This window comes from Lithobates pipiens, unplaced genomic scaffold (assembly GCF_037356315.1).
Source record: "Lithobates pipiens isolate NorthernLeopardFrog02 unplaced genomic scaffold, aLitPip1_a1.2 Scaffold_13, whole genome shotgun sequence".
NCBI classification, from domain to species: domain Eukaryota; kingdom Metazoa; phylum Chordata; class Amphibia; order Anura; family Ranidae; genus Lithobates; species Lithobates pipiens.
The window spans coordinates 207,499,095-207,523,312 of record NW_027507718.1 but is presented as its reverse complement, the minus strand read 5'-3'; the positions used below and the strand labels follow the sequence as shown (position 1 = coordinate 207,523,312).

The following is a 24,218-nucleotide window of genomic DNA, read 5'->3' as shown; positions in this document are numbered from 1 at the left end:
GGTGTTATATACCTTCTTCCACATACATACTGTACTTCTTTAGAGACTTTTGTCACAGGGTTATTTAAAAAATGACAGGCAGAGGAATAGGCAGGCCCTTCTGCAGAGGTGGTAGGGGTAGGGCAAGAGTAACAGGCTTGAGCCAAAGTGGCAAATTGCAGAAGGTGCGTTCGATTACGTCAAAGGACGCACCAGACTTGGTTGAGTGGCTCACTCAGACTTACTCTTCTGCACCCTCCTCATCCTCTCGATCTGCACCCTCTTCTTCACTCTCTGCTGTGTGCACCCCCAAAGAAACTACCACCAACACCACCACCATATACCCTCCGCTTGAGTCACAGGAATTATTTTCTGATCCATCACAAGACATTGCCGATGTGCAGCCACTCTTGGAATTGGATCAGGAAGAGGAGGTAGCAACAACCGCCACTCAGCAGTCTGACGACAATACCCAGATCAGCCCAAGGAGGAGGTTGGTCCCCGTTGTTGCTGCCTACTCCGAGATCTCTAATTATAGTGGTGGGGAAGGTGACGTCGATGATGACGTTCTAGTGATGCCACGTGGGTGCCCACAAGAGAGGAAGAGGAGGGGAGTTCAGAGGGAGATATGGACCAGCAGATAGGGAGGAGAAGCAGGCGGAACTTACATTGCACAGGAGGTACAAACCGGACTGCTAATGTATCAGGAGCGAGGCATCAACCATGTACGGTCACATCTGGCGCTCCCAGGACACCAGCACATGGCTCCGCAGTGTGAGCTTTTTTCAACGTATCCGCTGTTGACAATAGTGTTGCCATCTGCAAACTTTGCAGTCAACGCATACGTCGTGGTAAGCCCAACACTCACCTAGGGATGACCGCCTTAAGAAGGCACATGAGCTGCCATCACCGAGCCCAGTGGGAGAAACGGAACCCACAAAGCCACACTCCAGGCTCTCACCGTCCAGCCTCGTCTTCTACTTCTCCTGCTCCTCTCTCCTCACAATTGTCCTCCACTCCACCTTCCATCATGCCGTCCTCACATTTTTCTGCAAAAAGGCAGGCTTCCGTGGGCCAAATGTTCGAGCGTAAAAAAATGATGACGCCGGATAACCCTCTTGCCCAACGGTTGACGGCTGGCTTGTCAGAACTGATAGCCTGCCAACTACTGCCATATAAACTGGTGGACTCAGAGGGCTTTCGCAAATTTGTGGCCATTGCAACACCACAATGGAAGGTCCCAGGAAGGAAGTATTTCTCACAGAAAAGCATCCCAGAACTATATGGCCATGTTCAGCGGCAAGTGAATGTATCTCTGGCACACAGTGTCGGTGCCAAGATACATCTGACCACAGACACGTGGTCTAGCAAACACGGGCAGGGAAGGTATATAACTTTTACTGCCCACTGGGTGAACCTTCTGACGGCCGTCAAGCATGTAACCCGTGGCACCCGTGTAGATTTGGTTTTACCACCACAGATTGCATGCTGGCCTGGCTCTTCTTCTCCTCCTCCTACTCCATCCTCCTCCCTCTCCTCCTTGGCTGACTCCTCATTTTCCGCTGCTAGCGTCTCTTCCGCTGCACTGCCCAAGATCCCTAGAACCTATTCGACATGCCAGGTGAGACGTTGCCATGCTGTGCTGCGTCTGTTGTGCCTGGAAGTCAAGAGCCACACTGGCCCTGCACTCCTTTCAGCTTTGTGTTCACAGACAGATCAGTGGCTAACACCGTTCAATTTGACAGTTGGTAAAGTGGTGTGTGACAACGGTGCCAATCTGCTTAGCGCATTGAAACAGGGCAAAATTACACATGTGCAATGCATGGCACATGACTTAAACTTGGTCAAGCAGCGATTCGTTGTCAAATACCCTAGGGTCCAGGACATATTGCGGCAGGCAAGGAAAATCTCGGCCCATTTCAGAAGATCTTACACGGCCATGGCTCGCCTTTCTGACATTCAGCGGCGACACAATCTGCCGGTCAGACGTCTTATTTGCGATTGACCGAAGCGATGGAACTCAACCTTCTATATGCTTGATAGGTTGCTCCATTAGAAACGTGCAGTTAAAGACTACCTTTACGAACTCTGCGGTAGAACAGGTTCTAGGGAGCTTGTTTTTTTTTTCACCGTGCCAGTGGCTACTCATGCGCGACGCATGCAGACTTCTCCAGCCATTTGATGAGATCACCAAACTGGTCAGTCGCAGCCATGGCGCCATCAGTGACTTTGTACCTTACGCCTTTTTTATGGAGCGTGCATTGCATCGTGTCATTGATCATGCCATCCTTTAGTTCCATTTCTTTTTTAATATGAATTATATGTGATGGATACTTGGATAGTCTAATGCCTTGTACACATGGTCGGACATTTCGACAACAAAATCCCTAGGATCTTTTCCGACGTATTTTGTCCGAAACTTGTGTTGCATACACACAGTCCGACAAAGTTGTCAGAGTTCAGAACGAGGTAGCGTTCGTTGCATACGAGGGGACTACGTAGAGGCTAGTAGCCCATAGCTTTGGTCTCCTAATTTAATCTGAGCATGCATGGCACTTTGTCCGTCGGAATTCTCTACAAACGATCGGAAAAAAGTCAGATCAGATTTTCTTGTCGGAAAACTTTAGATCCAGCTCTCAAACTTTTTCAGTCGGGATTTCCTACGGAAAAAGTCAGATAGATCCCACACACGATCGACAACATAATCCGATCGGACCTTTTCCGACGGAAAGTCCGACCATGTGTACAGGGCATTAGTTAGTGAAGTAAAATTAGAAAAATATATACATAAAACTATTTTTCAGAAATAAAAAACTGATAATTGGCATGTGTGCATGTATTCACCCGCTTTGTTACGAAGCCCATAACAAGCTTTGGTGCAACCAATTACCTTCAGAAGTCACATAATTTAGTGAAATAATGTCTACCTGTGGCAATCTAAGTGTCACATGATCTATCATTACATATACACACCTTTTTGAAAGGCCCCGCAGGCTGCAACACCTAATCAAGAGGCACCACTAACCAAACAGTGCCATGAAGACCAAGGAACTCTCCAAACAAGTAAGGGACAACATTGTTGAGAAGTACAAGTCAGGTTTAAGTTATAAAAAAAATCTAAATCTTTGATGACCCCTAGGAGCACCATAAAATCTATCATATCCAAATGGAAATAACATGGCACAACAGCAACCCTGCCAAGAGACGGGCGCACACAAAAACATACGGACCGGGCAAGGAGGGCTTAATTTAGAGAGGCAGCACAGAGACCTATGGTAACCCTGGAGGAGCTGCAAAGTTCCACACCAGAGTCTGGAGTATCTGTATATAAGACACCAATAAGCCATACGCTCCATAGAGATGGGCTTTTTATCGCAGAGTGGCCACGTTTTGAGTTTGCGAAAAGGCATGTGGGAGACTGTATGGAGGAAGGTGCTCTGGTTTGAAGAGACTAAAACTTGAACTTTTTGGCTATCAAAGAAATGCTATTTCTAGCGCAAACCCATTACATCACCCAAAGAACACCATCCCCACAGTGAAACATGGTGGTGGCAGCATTATGCTGTGGGAATGTTTTTCAGCAGCCGGGACTGGGAAATTGGTCAGAGTTGAGGGAAAGATGCATGGTGCTAAATACAGGGATATTCTTGAGCAAAACCTGTACCACTCTGTGTGTGATTTGAGGCTAGGATGGAGGTTCACCTTCCAACAGGACAATGACCCCAAACACACTGCTAAAGCAACACTTGAGTGGTTTAAGGGGAAACATGTAAATGTGTTGGCATGGCCTAGTCAAAGCCTAGACCTCAATCCAATAGAAAATCTGTGGTCAGACTTAAAGATTGCTGTTCACAAGCTCAAACCATCCAACATGAAGGAGCTGGAGCAGTTTTTCAAGGAGGGATGGGCAAAAATCCCAATGGTAAGATGTGGCAAGCTCATAGAGATTTATCCAGTGTGACTTGGAGCTGTGATAGGTGAAAGGAATGTAGATTGTCTAGAGGTGGTTTTTGAACCCCTTTGGTGTCTGTTAAAGTGTGATGTCCAATCCCCACAGACCTGTGAGATTAGCCCATTGAGATAATGACACAAAACAGCAAAGTCTCTCTGAGCAAATCTAATCTTTATTCTTTGGTGTGAATATTTAAAGGGGGCTTTCAGAAAGTACTGCCCTTTGAACGTGTCATACAGAATATCCAATCATATATAAGTACAGCCTACAACAAAAGTGAAACTAGTGATTCCTCAAAATCATGTGCTTTCCAAGAAACAAAACAACTAAATAAGATAACAGTAACATGAGCAAAATTTGAGCATGTCTATTTGTGAAGTGGATGTTAGAGAGACACAAAATGGAAACCAAATTTCTTAAAGAATGAAAGCGGTTAAGCTAAATATCCCTTCAATAGGCGCAAAAGGTGGATCTACAAAGTATTGACTTTAGGGGGTGAATAGTTATGTAGATTGACTTTTTCAGTAAATTTTTTCCTATTTCTTGTTTGCTTCGCAATAAAAAAAATATCTTCAAAGTTGTGGGCATGTTCTGTAAATTAAATGATGCAAAACCTCAAACAATCCATGTTAATTCCAGGGGGGTAAATACTTTTGCAAGACACTGTATATCTATATATGGCATAAACCTAGCCTCTCTTTTTTTGGGGGGGTGTGGCCACACCGCACAACCTAATGCTGAGGGATCCATGATGGATGCTGGATGCCCAGATTGAAAAATGCCTCACTGTATAAAATAATACTTTTAGGCGGGGTTCACACTATTGCTCTTATATTTCACAATTGCATTAATATTATATGATTTTCATTGTTGATTTGTACTATTTTATCATGATGTTATAATAATATATATATATTTTTTACAAACATTTTAGTCAGCCTGTCAAAAAAATCCATGAGGGGTTTTATACACCAGGTGTTTTTTGTTCATGTTTTCATTTGGATTTGACAGACCAATTTCTGCCACTCACTTACCAATCCCTCCAATCCCAATTGTGTGCTCCTATACAAAGAGCTTTTTTTGTTTTCCTGCCTCTAGCCCAAATTTTGTGGCATGTGTAAATAGTCTTATATAAACAATTACATTTAATGATGGCAAAAACTGAGTGCAAGGTAAAAAGCTTGTTTGCCCTTCGTTACAAGCCTATAGGCACATACTTTGTGTCTAATGGTACATTGTAGATCTGGTTCCCTGAAGAGCATCGTGACTACAAATATCCGTATACCTTAGCCTGTTCAGTTGTGAGATCATTTCATACTAGATGATGTAAGCTACTGCAAGTTGCCTTTAGTTCTTTTTACTATCAGATTGAAAAATGCCTCACTGTATAAAATAATACTTTTAGGCTAGGTTCACACTATTGCGAATTGGATGAAAATTTCTTCACATCCAATTCGCATGACAGGAGATTGTGATCAGCTCTCAGTGGAGCTGTTACACACATCTACGGGGCTGCTTTGGAGCACAATGCAAAAGAGTCCTGTGCGTCTTTGGCTCTGTTTCAGGTAAAAATTCAGGCCTAATTCGGACCTGAAATGGTTAACGCATACACAAAAGAACCCCTGCTGAGAGGCGCCCAGCACACAGTGTGAACCTAGCCTTAATCATATGTATTATTTAATAATCTATTTAATTGAGAGTTAAGCAAATTGGATGTTTGCCCAACTGGCCATTCAAGTAGCAAAGAGTATTAGCAAGGTATGGTAACAATTATAATAGTGATTGTATGCAGGCATGGTGGAAAAAATAGAAGAACAATACACTAATTTTCAGTTGGGGGTCTGTTGCTATTTATTATAATACATCAAGACCAATTTTCCATTAACAGGTTCTCTGTGGTGTCTGTAAACAATGTGACTATTCCTTCCATGCTTCTAAAATATAGCACATCTTGAATCTGTCATGAGCAAAGTATAATTGCTTGCTTCCTTGTACAAATCCTAGATGTATAACTGTGCCTGACTTCAGTTCTTTTAAAACACAAACCCATAGACTCTTTGTGTCTGGTATGAATTTTAAGGGGAACCCCACACCACAATTTAAAAAATAAAATGACGTGGGGCCACTTCAAAATCCATACCAGATGGATCTACATCGGGGGACCCCCCTGCCCCCCCCATGATGGAGGCATGCGGCCTGGTATGGTTCAGGAGAGGGGTGTGTTCGCTTGTCCTCTCCCTCTCCTGGCCTGCCAGGCTGCATGCTTGGATAAGGGTATGGTATGGGGGGGGGAGTATGCCTTTTTTTTTTTTACATTTTGGCATGGGGTTTCCCTTAAAATCCATACCAGACCTGAAGGCATTTTTTCCTTTTCTTTTTATTGCCGGCAATAGCTTGCAACTGCGAGTCAATTTAAATGTCTTTTTTTTTCTTTAGAAATGTCAGTTTTGCTGCAGCAGGTTCTATACATGGTATGGATGTGACACTTTACAGACTAACTGAAGCCCCATACACACAATCAGATATTCTGCCAGCAAAAGTCAGATGTGAGCTTTTGGTCAGAAATTCCGACCGTGTGTATGCTCCATCGGACTTTTGCTGGCAGAATTCAATCCAGCAAAAGATTGAGAGCAGGTTCTCTATTTTTCAGTCGGAAAAAGTTCAGATCGGAAATTCCAATAATCTGTACAAATTCCAACACGCAAAATTCCTACGCATGCTCGGAAACTATTTGACGCATGCTCGGAAGCATTGAACTTAATTTTCTCGGCTCGTCGTAGTGTTGTACATCACTGCGTTCTTGGCGGTCGAAAGTTCAGAGAAATTTCGTGTGACCGTGTGTATGCAAGCCAAGCTTGAACAGAAATCTGTTGGAAAAACCATCCAGGTTTTTTACGATGGAAAATGCGCTTGTCTGTATGGGGCATAAGGGAAGCCCCAGGCACTATATTTAAAGGAATTTATCATTTTTATTGTTTCACTTTAAAGAGGAAGTAAACCCTTTCAAACCACTTTGACCTACAGGTAAGCCTAGATTAACCCCTTCCCGCCGAGCGTACGCAGATCTGCGTACTCGGCTTCCGGGGGGTATACCGGGATGATGCCCGCACCTGCAGGCATCATCCCGGTACCGTTTTTTACAGCGGGCGATTGGCTTTCCAGCCATAACAACCGATGCGGCTAAAAGCCGCTCGGCTGTTATGCCGGAGGAGCGGGAGGGGACGTCCCCCCTCCCGCCGCCTCTCGCCGCTGTTACCGGTGCTCCCGCTCGATCGGGAGCACCGATTCCCTGTCCGACACCTCCGGCTGCTGCGGAGGAACTGGAACGAAGCCGTAATCGGCTTCGTTCCAGTCTCCTCATCGTAAACACGGAAGCGACGTCATGACGTCACTTCCCGTTTACTCGGCTGCCAATGGCGCCGGTTTTAAAAAAATATCCGGTATTCAGAATCGCCGTTTTTGGCGATCTGAATACATTGAAGTGTAAAGGAGGGGTGGGGGGTCTTTTAGACCCCCGATCCCTCCATAAAGAGTACCTGTCACCACCTATTACTGTCACAAGGGATGTTTACATTCCTTGTGACAGCAATAAAAGTGATCAAATTTTTATTTATTTTTTTTTAAAACAATTTAGTCGTTTTAAAATAAATAAAATAAATAAAAAAATAAAAAAAAAATTTTCAAAGCGCCCGCCGTCCCCGCGAGCTCGCGAAGCAAAAACGCATACGGAAGTCGCGCCCGCGTATGTAAACGGTGTTCAAATCACACATGTGAGGTATCGCCGCGATCGTCAGAGCGAGAGCAATAATTCTAGCAGTAGACCTCCTCTGTAACGCTAACCTGGTAACCGTAAAAAAATTTTAAAGCGTCGCCTATTGAGATTTTTAGGTACCGTACTTTGTCGTCAATCTACAAGTGCGCGCAATTATAAAGTGTGACATGTTTGGTATCTATTTACTCGGCGTAACATTATCTTTCACATTACGCAAAAAAATTGGGCTAATTTTACTGTTTTGTTTTTTTTTTATTCATGAAAGTGTCCCTTTTCCCAAAAAGTTGCGTTTAAAACACCACTGCGCAAATACCGTGTGACATAAAATATTGCAACAATCGCCGTTTTATTCTCTAGAGCCTCTGCTAAAAAAATATATATAATGTTTGGGGGTTCCAAGTAATTTTCTAGCAAAAAATATGGATTTTAACTTGTAAACACCAAATTCCAAAAATAGGCTTAGTCATGAAAGGGTTAAGGCTTACCTGTAGGTCCAAGCAATATCTCCTAAACCTATATGGTTTAGGAGATATTTGCCCGAAAATGGGCACCGCTGTCTACGGCGCATGCGCCGTAGACAGCGATGCGCAGGCGCACTAAATGCGGCAAGTCCAAGAATGGATCTGCCTAATTTGTCGACTCCCGTGCGCATGCGCGGGAGTGACGTCATCGCGGCTTCGCCGAATGGCAGCGGCGGAGCTGCGAGACGCGACTCCCGTGCGCACGCGCGGGAGTGACGTCATCGCGGCTTCGCCGCTGTCATTCGTCGGAGCTGCGAGACGCCACCAGCAAGATGGATGCGGCGGACTACAGGGGACAGCGGCGACTTCGCTGGCTCCTGTGTCAGGTAAGTGACACATAATGAGCTACTATGCGATGCATAGTAGTCCATTATGCTTTACCTTTGCAGGGAAAAAAAGAGGAAGTAAACCCATCAGGGTTTACTTCCTCTTTAAGCATCATTAACCACTTCAATACCAGGCACGTACACCCCCTTCCTCCCCAAGCCAATTTTCAGCTTTCGTCGCTGTCGCTGTTTAAATGACAATTGCAGAATTTTGATAATTTTGTTACCACAAATAGAGCTTTTTGGTGGTATTTGATCAGCTCTGCGTTTTTTATTTTTTGCTAAACAAATAAAAAGACCAAAAATTTTGAAAAAATAAAGTTTTTCTTTTGTTTGTGTTATAAAATAAGTTTTCTCCTTCACTGTAGGCACTGATAAGGCGGCACCAATGACATGGCATCAATAAGGTGGCACTGATGATGGGGACTGATGGGTGTCACGGATATGCAGCACTGGTGGGCATTGATAGGCAGCACTGGTGGGCACTGATAGTTGACACTGAAATGCTGCACTGATGGGTACTTATGGGTGGCACTGATAGGCACACTGCAGGGCACTGATACATGGCACTGATAGGCATCACTGATGGCACTGCCAGGCATTGGGGATGGGCTATGATTGGCAGCTTCCTGGGCACTGATTGGCATTTCCCTGGTGGTCTAGGGTGGCATAACTGGTGGTCCAGTGTCGTGTCAATTCCTAGAAGCACTGTCCCCCCGCTGTCAGGAGAGCAGCTGATTGACTCTCCTCTACTCGCGTCTGTCAGACATGAGTGAGGAAAAGCTGATCAACGGCTCTTCCTGTTTATATTTTGATCAGCTGTGACTGGACATGGCTGATCACATGGTAAAGAGCCTCCATCAGAGGCTCTTTACCGAGATTGGTGTAGCGGTGTGTCTGATTGACACACTGCACCACCGATCACTGCGATGTGTGCCCCCACGGATGCGCTGGTGGCTGTTAACCTGCTGGACGTCATATGATGCCCAGTCAGGAGAACTGAACCACCGCCCGGCCATCATTCTGCTATAGGCCGGGAAGTGGTTAAAATTGCTACTCCTGTAAAAACTATAGGCTGAAACACGTCAATTGACTCAATCTGCATTTGTTCACTGTGGCTATTCAATAAAGTGACATTTTAAGAGCAACAACTGGAGTGCAGATCATTTTTTCAACATTGATACATGTCCCCCAAGGCAGTACCCCCCCCCCCCCATACCCTTTTTATAGCCAATAACTTGCATGTTTGAGATTCTATAGACTTAAATAAAGGTTGTGGCTTAGAGGTGTTCGGCCCATCACTATTCTCCAGCAGTTGGTAGAGAAGTAAGAAACAATGGATTTAGTTATTAATATATTTCACCCTGGACAATCACTGAGAGGTTTATGCCAGTGATGTTAGCTTAAGAAATTAATTAATATTTGGGGAGACCTTCTAGAAAGGTCCGTTACCTCCCAGACTATGCCTATATAGGATGTGTGTGTAGTGTCCCGTCCTATGCCTTCAGGCCTGCTGCCCAGAGGCGCTGTGAGTCCAGAGGTACTCGCCTCCCAGGCCTGCTGACTGGGGCTGATGTAACGTCTCAGAGGAACAATTTTTGTTTCTCAGCCCTTTTTATCTGCAGGAGGAAGGTGAAGAAGAGTTCTGGTTTGTCCATTGTTCTTCCAGGCGTAAAGGTCCACAACTTGTCTATGAGAGAGGCTGATGATAGCCTGCAGCAGAGGTTAAAGATACCACTGATCAGAGGGAATTTTTGCTGTTGTTGTTTTTGGCCTGATTCACACATATGCATTTTGCAGATTTGAACTGCAATCCATTTAACATGGTTTCCCACGGAACATGTTCTGAAGTGCAAATCGACATAATGCACTAAAAATGCATAGGTTTGAATCAGGTCTTAGGCTCGGCTCAAACCTATGTGTTTTTTTAATGCAAAAACGCACTACAGTCTATTTAACATGGTTTCCTATGGGACACATTCACATCTATGCTTTTTTTTCAGGCACTATGTGTTTGGAAATTGTCAGAGACTTTTTTGGAAAGCAAGACAGTGTGTTTTTGGTTCAATAGACTTAAATGGAGAAGCTGCAGAAAAGCATGTAGTGTATTTTTGCAGCATTTTGCATTTTTTTAATTCACCCAACAACAAATTGGCCAAAAAAAAAACAAAAACGTTTGTCTGTCTTTGTATGTAGGTGCAGCTACAAGGCATATCAGCAGTAGGAAGGCAGGGGAGCTCCTTATAGACTAAACAACAAATTGCCGATTTGCTCTACTGTACATGTATGCATTAATTCTTGCAATACAGCCAACCTATCACTTTCTGTTTTATATTTCTCTGTTATTATTATAGTGACCCCATGGTACTTATTGTTTTTTGCCAGCCTATGTTTGCATGTAGTTTTGCTTTGCTTAAAAGGGTTGTTTAATACTTCCTTAAAAGAGTTGTAGTGCATACATTAATTCCCTTTATTGATGACGTCTGTGTATGACGAAACGTGTCTGGGAGGGCGTGCAGTGACGTTACCACATCATTTGCAAAGGAGGAAGGGCTCCTAGAATGCCAGCCGGCGTTTTTCCTACAATGTTTTTAATATCTGAATGTTTGTAAGTACAACTTACTTTTTATAATAAACCTATCTGTGTTGCGGTATCACGCTATGGTATTCTTTCTTATATGTCCCGCTATCTTACGGATCATATGACATACTGAGTCCAGCACCCTGATCGTCCTGAGAAGGTTTCCTGGAGGGATCCAATTTGGATACCAAAGGCCACGGCTGGGTTATAGCCAAGTGCTGTTTGTGCTTACCCTCTGGTAAGCGGCTTTCCAATTGGTGGCATTTTTCACTTATGTTGTAGAACACAGTGGTGGTTCATTCAATCCTAATAAGACACCAATGTAATAAGAGATTTTATTTGCAGTCTTCACTATTCATTTTTGAACATTTATACCATCATTCTTTGGTCTATGGTGGACTTATTGGTGGCGCAGTTTTTATTGTTCTTTATTGATGTATTGTCATTGTATATTTAGCAGGATTTGTTGATATACTCTAGCTTAAAAAGTATTTAACAATGAAAACTGGAAAAGCACTAGGCCCGGATGGGTTTACCCTACAGTACTATCAATCCCTCCTGCTACTTCTAGGCCCCCATATAGGGACAAAGCTTAATGGCCTTGGGGAGGGGGTCCTTTTCCCTAGAGACACATTAAGGGCGCAAATTTCCCTCATCCTGAAAGACGGTAAAGACAAACGGCAAGCAGCAGCTATAGACCTATATCCCTTCTGAATACAGACCTTAAGCTTTTCATGAAGATCCTGGCCAATAGACTAACCCAATTTATGCCAGACCTAGTCCACTTGGACCAGGTGGGTTTCATCTCTGCCCGAGTGGTGAGGGATAACACCAAAGTGCTCAATCTTATACCTATAGCTACCGCAACTAACACCTCATGCGTCTTCCTTAGCACAGATGCGGAGAAGGTGTTTTATCACGGCAACTGGGTATTTATGTCCTCCGTTCTTAAACATATTGACCTGGGCCATAAAATGCTCCAATGAATTTTTTGTATATACTCCACACCAACAGCTCAGGTCAAAACCAAAGGAATCCTCTCAGACTCATTTCTTATAACAAATGGCACCGGACAGGTATGCCCGCTCTCATCGCTCCTCTTTGCCCTGGCCTTAGAACCCCTTTTATGCACCATACGCTCAAACCCAGATATCTCAGAAGTGAATAGGTGATGCCCAATACAAGATTTCATCTTCTGCAGACGAGATTATGTTTTCTCTAACTAACCCGTGGTGACACTGCCAAATCTCCTCAGGGAATTTGATAGGCACGGGAAACTCTCCAAACTTAAAATCAATGGCAATGGGGATTAATATAGCACCAGACTGCATGCCCTAAAAAGTTTAGATTTAAGTGGTCGGACGGCCCTCTCAAATATTTGGGAACTTTGATCCCAAGTGACTTGAAACACACTTTTGTCCTTAATTTCCCACCTCTATTGGCCAAGACTCGATTGCTACTGGAGGAATGGAATAGAGGACTTCACTCCTGGTTCGGCAGATGCAACCTCCTTAACATGTCCATACTACCTAAATTTTTATATTTTATTCAAGCTCTACCGGTCAAGATCACGCCTCAATACTTCAAACAAGTACACTCCCTCTTTGTTAAGTTAATTTGGGTAAACTCAAAACCTAGGTTACGTATGCAATATTTTTATTACTTGGTAGTTCACCTTGGTAGAATCATAGAATCATAAACTATGGACTATTTGACCAGTTGCCCTCAACATTGACAGCACACCCTGTAATAGACACGACCCTCCGGATAGGCATGTCTACCTTAGTTACAACCCCCCCCCTTTTCCCTAGAAACTCTACTCTCTACCCGCTATTGGGTAATCCTGCCTTCCTCCCCGGACTGGAACCATCGGAGTATGAGATATTTACATTGCCTTCTAAGAAATTTGAGGAACGGTATCAGTCAATCATTGGTCTCCCATTCAATCCCTAATAAAAATGGCCAGTTCCAACTGCTGTTCTGGAAAGCAATGTGACTACACCACTTCTTACACTCGATCCCTGACCCGGCACAATTCAACCGTGATTTGATGACTTTTGAGGAATACTACAGGGACAACTGAGTGTTACTCCAAGTATTATCTAAAGCCTAGGATATGCTCAACTCCCCTTCGTATGATCTGACCTTCTTACAGAAATGGAAGGCTCACCAACAACACTCGTTTTCCGACGTCCAATAACAAACTATCAGATTCTCCTTAAAAACATCCATCTGCACAAAAATTCACTTAACTTAATTATATGTGGAAGAAAAGCTCACCGCCGACTGTGGGGTTGTGGCTACGCAGAGTGGAAGAAATCAGGAGGTTGGAGGACTTAGTCCTCACACCACAAAATAAACACGAGAAACACTCTAAGGCATGGAGGCTCTGGAATATATTTACGGTATTCTATCGGACGAAAGAGTGTCCCTGCTTGCCACCTACATAGCAAATTGCAACGGGCCTGAAGACAGCATACCCATTACTTCCGGGTCAACAACCTTTTCTCCCCCCCTCCCCTTTGACTCTTTTCTCCACCCCACCACCCTTTTTCCACTCTTTCAGGAACCCCTATGCCCCCCTTCTGTTTTTTCTGATTTGTATTTAGGGATTGAACAGCGCAACTGAGTACGGAGATGAGGTGATCTCTTATCCCTTATAATAACCCCAGATGTTGATAGCAAATGTAAGCTACAGGTGCTGAATATTTCACCACAAATCTTATTGTAATCAATGTTTTAAGCTGCAAATGCCTGACAGGTTACCAGCTTTTTACAAATGTACCTGTATGTGAACATCTTTTGTCATTGTTGGCATTGTACTGTACTATGCCTGTTGTCTTCTTTTTCCTGAAAACAATAACACTTTTTTTTTTTTTTCCAAATATAAAAGTATTTAACAACACATTTAGATGCCAAATATAATGGCTCTTTTGTGTGGTCAGGGTCCCCCCCCCCCCCCCACAAGGCTTCCTATTTTAGACCACCTCTGGACTTTACATACACACTTAACATCTGGTTTGTGCTAGGAAATATTCAATATATTACTTGACAATTTACAAATCCTCCCACTGTCAATATATACATATGGTTTAATTTCCTACAAGACAAGCACTATAGAATACTGTATAGGTAATGAATGTTCTCCTTCTGTTTTTGTGTTTTCTCAGGCATGATGTGACTCATTAAATATAAATAAAGTAAAATATTCAGTTAATGAACTTCGGAACAATATGGTCTTAGAATGTAGGGGTCCCTATGCTTGCAGCACTGGGATGTATGACTACGTTTTTATTGTATGGCTTTGAATATTTACATAAGAGACCACAAGCTGCGAGAGCCCTCTTTCCCCCAACATTTCAGTTTAGAAATCAGTCTAACCCTTTTGAGCTTGTAAGTCAACCAGCACATTGAGCCTTGTGAAAGGGACCCTTAGAAGCCCCAGTATACAATGGCATGTATTCTGCAATTTTTATTGTTAAAAAGAAAAAAAAAAAAAAAAAGAAAAAAAAAAAAATTGTGCTTTTCGGATTTTTAGGTTTTTGGTGTTGTGCCCCTTTTCTTCTAAAGGCTCCTTAGTATTAACCTGGGACTCAGAGGCTCCAATGTGCAGAACTGTTGCCTATTCTTGTACTCAGGTTTTATATATTCTATTACACATAAGTCACAGCATGAAATTGGGACCCAGGGTGTCCTAGCCACACCTTCTGGACTGTTTGTGGGTTTTGTGTTAAGGCTTTTAATATGCTCTGACAAAATCTATTCTAAGAATACATAGAGCAAAGTAAAGAAACAAATGCAACTATTAATATACACAATGCTGTTTACTCATATTTACAGTTTAATTTCAACTACATAAATTAGAAATGCATTTTATAAGCAAGTCAAAATACATCACAGTCATATATACACACACACTTCAGTCTTAAGTAGAGGTCAGCTTTCCATACTCGTGGAATGCCCCTTTACTACAGTACCTGTTTATTAGATTAACTGGACATACTTTAAGGAAAATAAGAAAACAAGGTTTCCATGCCCTATGGTTTGGTACCATTATTTAAAAAAATATACATCTTTCACTGTATAGGCTTCTCCCTAACAATAACTGGCTCTGGAAGCTTTGAATAATGGAATGGTTATAAATGTATGGCACCTATGTTTTTTTTATTTAAAATGATGAATATTAATGAATGCCATTTTATGCCCTTATTTCTAATGTGAAAAATAACACTGCATGTATTTGGAAAATATATAATTAAAAAGGGATTTTCTCTGCAAGTGTCCATGTTAGTCATTCGCAAATGATACTCATGCCTAATAGTCATACACAGCTTCAAAATCTTTCCTTCTCTTCCCATGTAAAGCCAGCATGCTTATAATCTGAAAAAAACCATACTGAATTATTGAGGTTTATTTTAGAGTTACAAGTAAACTTATCTCTTGATTTACTATAGGTCGAAAGTGCTATATATATTTACACTGTGTTTTTACAAGAACATCTTTGAACATTTTTCACACAGTGCTCCTTGATGACCAATATTATTTTATTTTTATTTTATTTTTTGATTTAGACTTTGTAGCGCTTTAAGCAAATTAGCTGCACAACTGTATAACCAACCAACAGTGAGTGGTACTAGAAACTGAATGCTCTTTTGCTCTTCAATTTAGGACACAGAATGTCCTTCTCCTCAAGGGACCTGCTAAATGTATTCATGCAAAGTAGTGGGGAGGTGTCTAATGTCTTGTTGGAACAGCTGCTTGTCAGAATATTCATTTCCCTGCAGTTTTCATGTGTGTGTGAAAATGTCTCCAAAATTGATTATGGAAATTCTGACAAATGTCTCAGGAATAGCAATGAGCATATCATTTTCTAGCTATGGCAGTCACTGGATTTGGCACTAATTGAGTATGTTAATCTCCTTTTAAATGTTTCACAAAAACGCGTTACATGGGTGATTGGCCATCATGTTATGTTTCTGCATATATACCAATATTTAAATAAAATTCTAGGCTATCAATACAAAAAAAAAAAAAGTAACAGCTCTAATGTATAAAGAAACATTGTAATATAACAGAGCATACACAAGAATTGTTCAGTATTATTATGTCAAAGTTAAGCTTGTATATTACTTTTTGTGGTGTTTACGTTTGTTCTACGTCTAAGGAAGTTTATAGGAACAGAGAATTAATATTTGGTCTTTGTTCGCATAATGTTGGCTCATTTAAGAACACCTGAAAATTGTAGTATTTATGAACATCTGTAGCTTCAGCGACACATTTAAATCCATAAAAAAAAAAAACAAACACACTTCTGGGCAAAAAGATTACTACATGAATAAGAGCCACGAGCCCTCATTTCACGGGGTGGCTGATAGTAAAAACAAAAAGATCTGACATATAAATCACGTAAGTCAGTTGGAATTATTTTCCACTACTTTAGGGAGTGACGGATCTGTACAAGGGTGTAATAATACCTTTCTAGGGCTCGGCTGCTCCCTTTCATGCTCAGAACTGGTGGCTACCTTGAACCAAGCATTTGAAACTAGAGGATCCACTAATAACACATTTTTCTCCCCCAATCGGGTCTCTAAGCAGATATTTAAGCCCCTGACCCTACCTTATTAAGCTTAGAAAGCTGTTAGCTGCAATTATTAGGAATGCTGTCACATTTCATATGACAAAGTAAGCACCTACTGTGTCATACACATCTTTATGTCTTTACATGCTCAAGTCTTTAGACACCTGCGTGACTTTTAATACCCTTGGAAAATACAGTAGAGTACATACCACACCTGCCTATTTTCACTAGCACGTTCACCTTCCAAAATATTCCTATACAGTACATGCACAAATAAGCCCTCCATCAGTCCTCTGGAACATCTAGCATGGATTTTGAACAAAGCCAAGCACTAGTTTTCCTCGGTACAGTTAATTGTAGGTCAAAGGGAAGAACATGAGGTAAATTGCTCTATTTTTCTCTTGAGTTAGTAAAAGTAGGATGAGGAAGACCATTACATAATAAAATAAGTAATACAGAGTATGGTCTGAGCAACATTGTTATTCTCTCACAGCTTTTTCAGTCTATAGCAATATAGACTTTAACTTCATCATAAATATGATCTAAAAGCAGTTGAGCAGTTTTGACTCAGGCGCTTATTTAGGAAATTATGCATATGCATTTTTTTTTTTTTTTTTTTTAAACGCACAGGGTCACATTGCTGCTCCTAAACACAACTGATCTGCAGGATAAGGGTTACACATAGAAGAAACGGCATTTTGGCCTACAGTACTTCTAAAATGTATACTGATACCACGTGAGGGAGGACAGGGAAAGATAAGTTCGGTTCAGTATTCTGTATTCAGTGCACAGTTTGCTCTGAGCTTTGTTGGGCAGAGCGGGGTGTAATAAATAAATGTATAGTCATAAGTAAACAGGCATGGAAATGAAAAAAAAAAAAAAAAAACACACAATACAAAGAAAAGGGAAATAAGACTGTAAATAGATTAACATGGTAACAGTCTATTAACACATGTACTGTGCTATATATTATTGCCTACATTGCAGATATGGGTTTTAGATCTGTAATGATGGCAAATGTATTTATGTAATATTTATTAACGTTTTCCAATAGTTAATGGTTTACTATCCAGCAGTAAACTACTAGTTGAGAAACAAATATGTTCAACCTGGATGGGTGAGGACTCAGGCCAGAGAGAGAGATTGTTTTTTTTTTTGTCTTGGGTTCGCTTTGTTTTCTCCTTGAAGTACTGGTCTTCTGCAGCACACTGGGTGATGATATTCTTACTGTGTAGGAGCGACAGCTGGGCTGGATTGATAAGCAGAAGGTGAAATCCAGCAAAGCATCTATATGCAACTGAAGATGTAAAGCAGAGCACAGGGAAGACTGTGAAATAGCCATAATTGTTTGTCCTAAACAGGCACCAGAGCCCAGTCACTGGAAATTCATTTCATTTGCCCGTCTGCCCTCGAGCTGCAGTGATTCACGTTTGCTGTGCTGGAGAAACGACTCAGCTGCCTGACATGCTCCAATCAGTCAAATCCCACTCAGTGCAAATGTGTCCATAAATAATGGCCATTCTACAGCAGCCACTTCATACATTAGACTCTGCCCAAAAGTGCTGACCTGTAAACAAGCAAGAAAATAAAACATCATTTAACAGAGGACAATAAATCCTGGCTAATCCTCATGTTATAGACATACATTATATGGGTTTCTCATAAAAAGCTGCATACAACCTGGTAGCACTATGGGCACACACACACACACACACACATTTTTTTTTATTTATTTTTTTTTATTATTATTTATATTACACACACACACACACACACACTTTTTTTTCTTCAGTTATATAGGATTCTGACATTTATATTGTTTGTGTTGTTGTGGATCAAGTTTGTTCATTGAAGCCCCTTTTATATGGGTGATCCAATAAAGTCCACCTGTCAGTTTTTCAGGCTGACCTGATCAGACGGTCCATGCATCCCTATGGGCTGGTGGGTGTAAAACAGACTTGTGTCCCTTTTCACCCACCTACCTCCAATCCGGTCAACTAAAAACAAATGGAAGAGGACCCGTCCTCTTCTGCGTAGGTGGTTTGCACTGCATGTAGTTGGGTGTAAAAACAGCCAGTCCGTTTACACCTATTGACTGCCCATAGAGCAGAGCAGGCTCAGTCTGTGTCCGCTCTGCATAAAACTGAGCAAATGCGGATTCGTCATCCGCCCACTCTGACAGATCCCCTGCTAAGCAAAGTGGATCCGCCCCGTGTGAAAGAAGCCTAAAAGGGAAAAAATCCACCCTTGGATTCCATGGATGATACTGCTACTTTCAAATACAGTGAAGCTCAACTGAATTCAGCTCCATTTTACATCACTGAAAATGCAATTTCACCACAACTACCATGCAGTGCAGAAGTAGGCATATTCCTGGATGCATCTAAAGTTTCCAACCCAGATATTTCCCAGTAAAGCGTCAGTCAACTCAAGCCATATTTTAGTTACAGATGGAGCTTAGTAGGCCAAGTCAGTCCTTGGCTTTTGTCTTAGATATTTCAACAGTTAGATCTATTACAGTTCCTGACTTCACCTACGAGTTTAGGGTGTTCCTATCCATCTCTGTGTGGCAACTATTCCTGTTGCATTCTCGATTACGTGAAATCATTCAAAAACAGCAGAGAGTGGGAACTGATAATGTATACAGCAGTTACCCAGGACCACGAGTGGTCTTATCACTAGAGCTTCCAAAGTAGTATAAAAAAAAAAAAATGGTCAGGTTAATATAACCCTCAACACCCAAAAACTTAAAATCACCCAATTATACTGACCCTGTAGAGAAAAGCGATGCCACATAGTGGCCTTAATGCCCCATTTTGAATTAAAAGTGGAGAGTGCCTTGGAAAAATGTTAATGCCTATTTTACCTACTAGATAAACTTCAGCAGATCGCCGAAGTTACATAAAATGGCATAATCAATTTATCTCACTTTATGACAATAGAAAACTCTACACACTGAATATGAATATATAATTTAATGCTTTAAACATGTAAAATGGGAAAACATAAAAAAAAAAAAAAAAAAAAAAAAAACAGTGTACAAAATTCATTGTAATAATTTAAAAAGACACACAAGTAAAAATTAAGTTAAAACAAGACAGTAGCTTTTCTGGCTACTCAAGAGAAACGGTCACTGGAGTTTACAAACAGATTTGCAAACAGACTGAATGTGACTATCCAATGTGGCAGAAATACACCCAGGCTTGAGTGGTGCTATGGACCTTGACACGCACCTCAAACTTTTCCATCTGTCCTTTTCAATGTGATTCTCAGGACTCTCATTCTCATAGGATGCCAGATACAGTCCTGCAACATGGAGAGAAAACAAGCATTGGTCAGAAAACCTGCTTTACCCAAACACATCATCTAAACAAAATATTAAGATAAAAATGGGTACGAAAAAAAAAACCTCTCATTTAAAAATTTGTTTAAAATCTTTTAAATGACTGTAGATTCTCAGTTACTTAGGAAAAATAAATGGCAACATGACCAGATTTAGTCAAAAATTATTTCCCATATAAAAAAGCATGAGAGCATAGAACAAACTACACACTATTGAACTTCTATGCTAGCTTATGCCATATTCTGGATTCTTAAAAGTCGAGGAACCCAGAAGTAAGTCTCTTCCTTACCCCGTCCAACTTCATTTATATTCTTGAGAACAAAAACATAATTGAAAGTGGAATTCTTGATAGTTGGAAATAACTGTACGGGGTAGACTTAAAATTACTGTAAACTCAAAATACACTCATGCTTATTCAATAAACTAGTCCAGTAAATAGCCATGATGGGCATAACAATACAAGCCAACCATTACGATTTCAATTTACTGTTGAGAAATCAGTTAGGAGGCAATTTCTGATCAGTTATTATGCGTTACTACCCTTTGATATCATTCTCTACTTTTTGCACGCCTGAATAAGGCCAAATGTGCAAGCTGTTACAGTAGCAGTACAAATTCGCATTTTTCTAATTTCTTAACTGAGAGGATAGATTTTTTTTTTTAGGTTTTTGATGTGCTTATAATAATAGACAGGGAACATACCATCTTCACTGAATATTGGAGCAGTCAGGACATAATGTAAGATCTTCCGATCTTTTTCAAAAGGACATTCAACTTGCTTCCAAGCCATGAACTCGCTGACTTGCTTTGCCAACTCCCAGAATTTCTAAAAATTGGGAAAAAAATGATGCACTGGTCAGAATAAATATATAGCCATTATAAAAAAAGACATGAACAGGGGGAACAGATTCTTCCAAATATGCATAGCTAAACTTTCTGAAGATCAGAAAAAGAATAATCATTGGGTCAGAGTAAAAATAATGACAGAAGAAACCCGACTAATTACAGGGAGTGACAAGGACCCCCGACAATAAAACAAATGAGGCCAACTGGTGGCATATAAGCAGATCACAAGACATTCAGATTCAAGCAATGAATATATCCTCTCACATAAGGGAGTTTTAGTACTGCTGTGGTCAAACTATAATACATCTCTGTACAGGAAAGAACAGTATTTTCTCCCTTGAAATTTTGTGTAGTAAATGGTGCTATAACAACAACAGGCATAACACTAATACTATATTATATATTATATGTGAGTGTGTGAGTGTGCGAGTGTGTGTGCGCGCACACACACACACACAAACTTATATATACAGTTACTGCCTAAATACTTTATCCAAATGACAAGAAGCAAAGGATTTTCCAGATATCTCACTTTATTTTTTAATGCAAATTGAAAACCAGATTGCCTGCTACTGGCAACAACTCCAATGTCTTGCTGCTCCTCTTAACAAATCAGCCCCGGTGTGTTCACAGTGGGATAGTTGTCAACAAAAGGTCAACCTCAAATCTAAAAAAACTACCTGTACTTTGTTCCTTAGGCCTAAACAAGCTGTTTACTTACTTCAAAATTGACATGTCCATTAGGGAGACAGCTGGTGCAGCCCTCATTCAGAAAGTAGATGTCCTTAATCAGAAGGCTGCAGAATGGGATCACAATCTATATAAAACAAAACGCAAAAATATTAGCGTCAACAGATCTCCATGTTTTATGCAGCTCTACTCAACAGAGTACATCTTATTTTTCCAGGCTAAAAGACACACAGATAGCTTATGTAATCGAGCAACACATTTGCTGCGGTCATGGCACAGGTAGAAATATTCGAGTAGTCGCAACACGTATGCTGCAATTGTAAACGTCTATGAAAAGTGACAGCAAGGCATAAATTTTATGCCTTAAATATTGAAGAGCTCCTCTCCTAAATGGATGCCGCACAGCAAGCAACTTGGCCACTGTCCAAAACACAGAAAGAATTGGACACAGCATTTTGGAATTATAAGCTTCACTTACTAAAGATGGATATTTTATTTATAAATATAAAAGCAAAATGTGCTCATGTCTATCAGAAAATTGTGAATTGGGAATTATAGAATGTTACCAAGCTGGCCGTTAAAGAACCTTAGTGTTTAAGTGTGTAGTGCAGTGCATGTGGGACGTTTCCTCTACATTATTAAAAATGAAACAGGTAATCTTTAAAACGCTCTAAAGAGCCACACATTAAAATAGTTTACTTTTTGTGTCTTATATTAAAGTTAAAAGTATACCTACAGCAGTGGCAGACTGTTCATAGGGGAGCACGGGCGCTGTCTCCCCTATCCATGCGTCCAGCTCACTGATCTGCACATCAGTGGAGCCTGACCATGGATTCCAATGCAGCTGGTGTGGTTTTTTTTTTTTTTTTTGCAGAACTCGATTAGAGCCAGTGGTTCTAATAGGCTTCAAAAAAAGGGTAAGCTCGGGGCGCAGACCATTGCACTCCGAGCCCACCCTGTTGTGCGACCATAGCAAATGAATTTTCGCTATGATCACACTAAAGTTTCTTCCCGCCAATCATAAAGTGCACCGCACCCACTACTTTTTTGGCAATGGACAAGTGTTTGTGACTTACACAGTAACCAATATAGTTTAAAACATTATCTGTACTGTGTGCTAAAATCAGTCATTTGTTTTTTTTTTTTTTTTTTTTTATATGCACACTTTCTTCAGAGAATGATTTTCCCACAATTTTGGCCAATAGCTGTTATATCATCAGCCCTCGGTAAATATTATTCACCCCTATGCGTTGATGCTTTTTAGGTTTAGTGTATCTTTTTTTTAAATGATCTATACACACACACACACACACACACACACACACACACACAAATATTTAGGTGAATCTTTCCACCATCACCATGTCTCTTGCCAATCTTACAGGTACCACCTGTATGAACCACAGACAAGTTGGTTCTCTATGAATGGTAATGAGCTACCAGATTAGTAGTTAATATGCAGGAAATTACATCTGGAGATCTTGCACACATCTTATAAACACTAAGCAATCTGAAGTTTTTAATTACATTTCAAGGCGATTCAAAATGTTGTGCAGTGCTCATTTTCAGCAAGATGCTGTTAAACCAATGTAGCATAACTGACATGCTTCATTGAAGCCTCCGAATAATACATGTATTAAAAGACAGATTATTCTTCAGCATACACATGCTTGTCTAATGAGTTATTTGGTAGGTATAGTCTGGTTAGCCATTTTAAATTAAACCATGTTGCGCCTGGCTGAGCAATGACGTTGGAATATGCAACAATGAAAACTGCTTTCTGGAAACCTGCACTCCCTATTAACCAGCAGGAGTTAGCGCTACACCAGTTGATTTGTACACTTTTTTTTGTGCTGCCCCGATATTCTTCATAACCCATCTAAAATAATATGCAAAATACGGAATATTTAAAAGTCAATATTTGCATAGGGGCTCACACACACACACACACACACACACACTCCACCTAAAAGTGCTCTAGGCTGGCAATTGGTCTTAAAGCGGAGTTCCACCCAAAAGTGGAACTTTCGCTTTAAGCACTCCTCGCCCCCTTACATGCCACATTTGGCATGTAATTATGTAATTTTTTGGGGGGGGGGGGGGGGGAGTGGGGGCTTTGTTAGGAGGGAGACTTCCTGTCCCACTTCCTCCTTCCGCCCAGGGACCAACAAGGCGATCTCCTGGGACATGTGACAAGTCCCAGGAGATCACCTGTCCACTCTGGGAGCGCAGCGCGACTTGTGCATGCGCCGTGCAGCTGAAAGCTGTCACGGGCCGGGTGCCCAGAGTGGCAATGGAGGTGCCGGCGGAGAGGAACGACGCTCTGTTCGTCCGCATCACTGGACCATGGAACAGGTAAGTGTTTGTTTATTAAAAGTCAGCAACTACACTTTTTGTATCTGCTGATTTTTAATAAGCATAAAAAAGGCTGGAACTCTGCTTTAACTACCATAGTGGGCAGGTGGTAGGCACCTTAAAGTGGAACTTCCGCTCATCGGAACCCTCCCCCCCTCCGGTGTCACAGTTGGCACCTTTCAGGGGCGAGGGGGTGCAGATACCTGTCTAAGACAGGTATTTGCACCCACTTCCGGGCATAGACTCCCACGGGAGTCTATGCCGTTTCCTGTCCC

The 24,218-nt window shown here is 41.4% G+C and overlaps 1 protein-coding gene across 3 annotated transcripts in view; it reads right to left on the bottom strand.

Annotated features, from left to right (window-relative positions):
* Positions 1-14,936: 14,936 nt before the first annotated feature.
* RASGEF1B (RasGEF domain family member 1B) overlaps positions 14,937-24,218 on the bottom strand; it is a 627,560-nt gene continuing 618,278 nt past the window's right edge. For all 3 annotated transcript variants that reach the window (XM_077476167.1, XM_077476168.1, XM_077476169.1), the window contains 4 exons: positions 21,620-21,715; positions 20,755-20,878; positions 19,943-20,015; positions 14,937-18,276 (listed from right to left, as the gene is read on the bottom strand). In XM_077476167.1, coding sequence (XP_077332293.1) covers positions 18,252-18,276; positions 19,943-20,015; positions 20,755-20,878; positions 21,620-21,715 — 318 coding nt within the window. In that variant the 3' untranslated portion in view covers positions 14,937-18,251. The remainder of the gene's footprint in view (positions 18,277-19,942; positions 20,016-20,754; positions 20,879-21,619; positions 21,716-24,218) is intronic.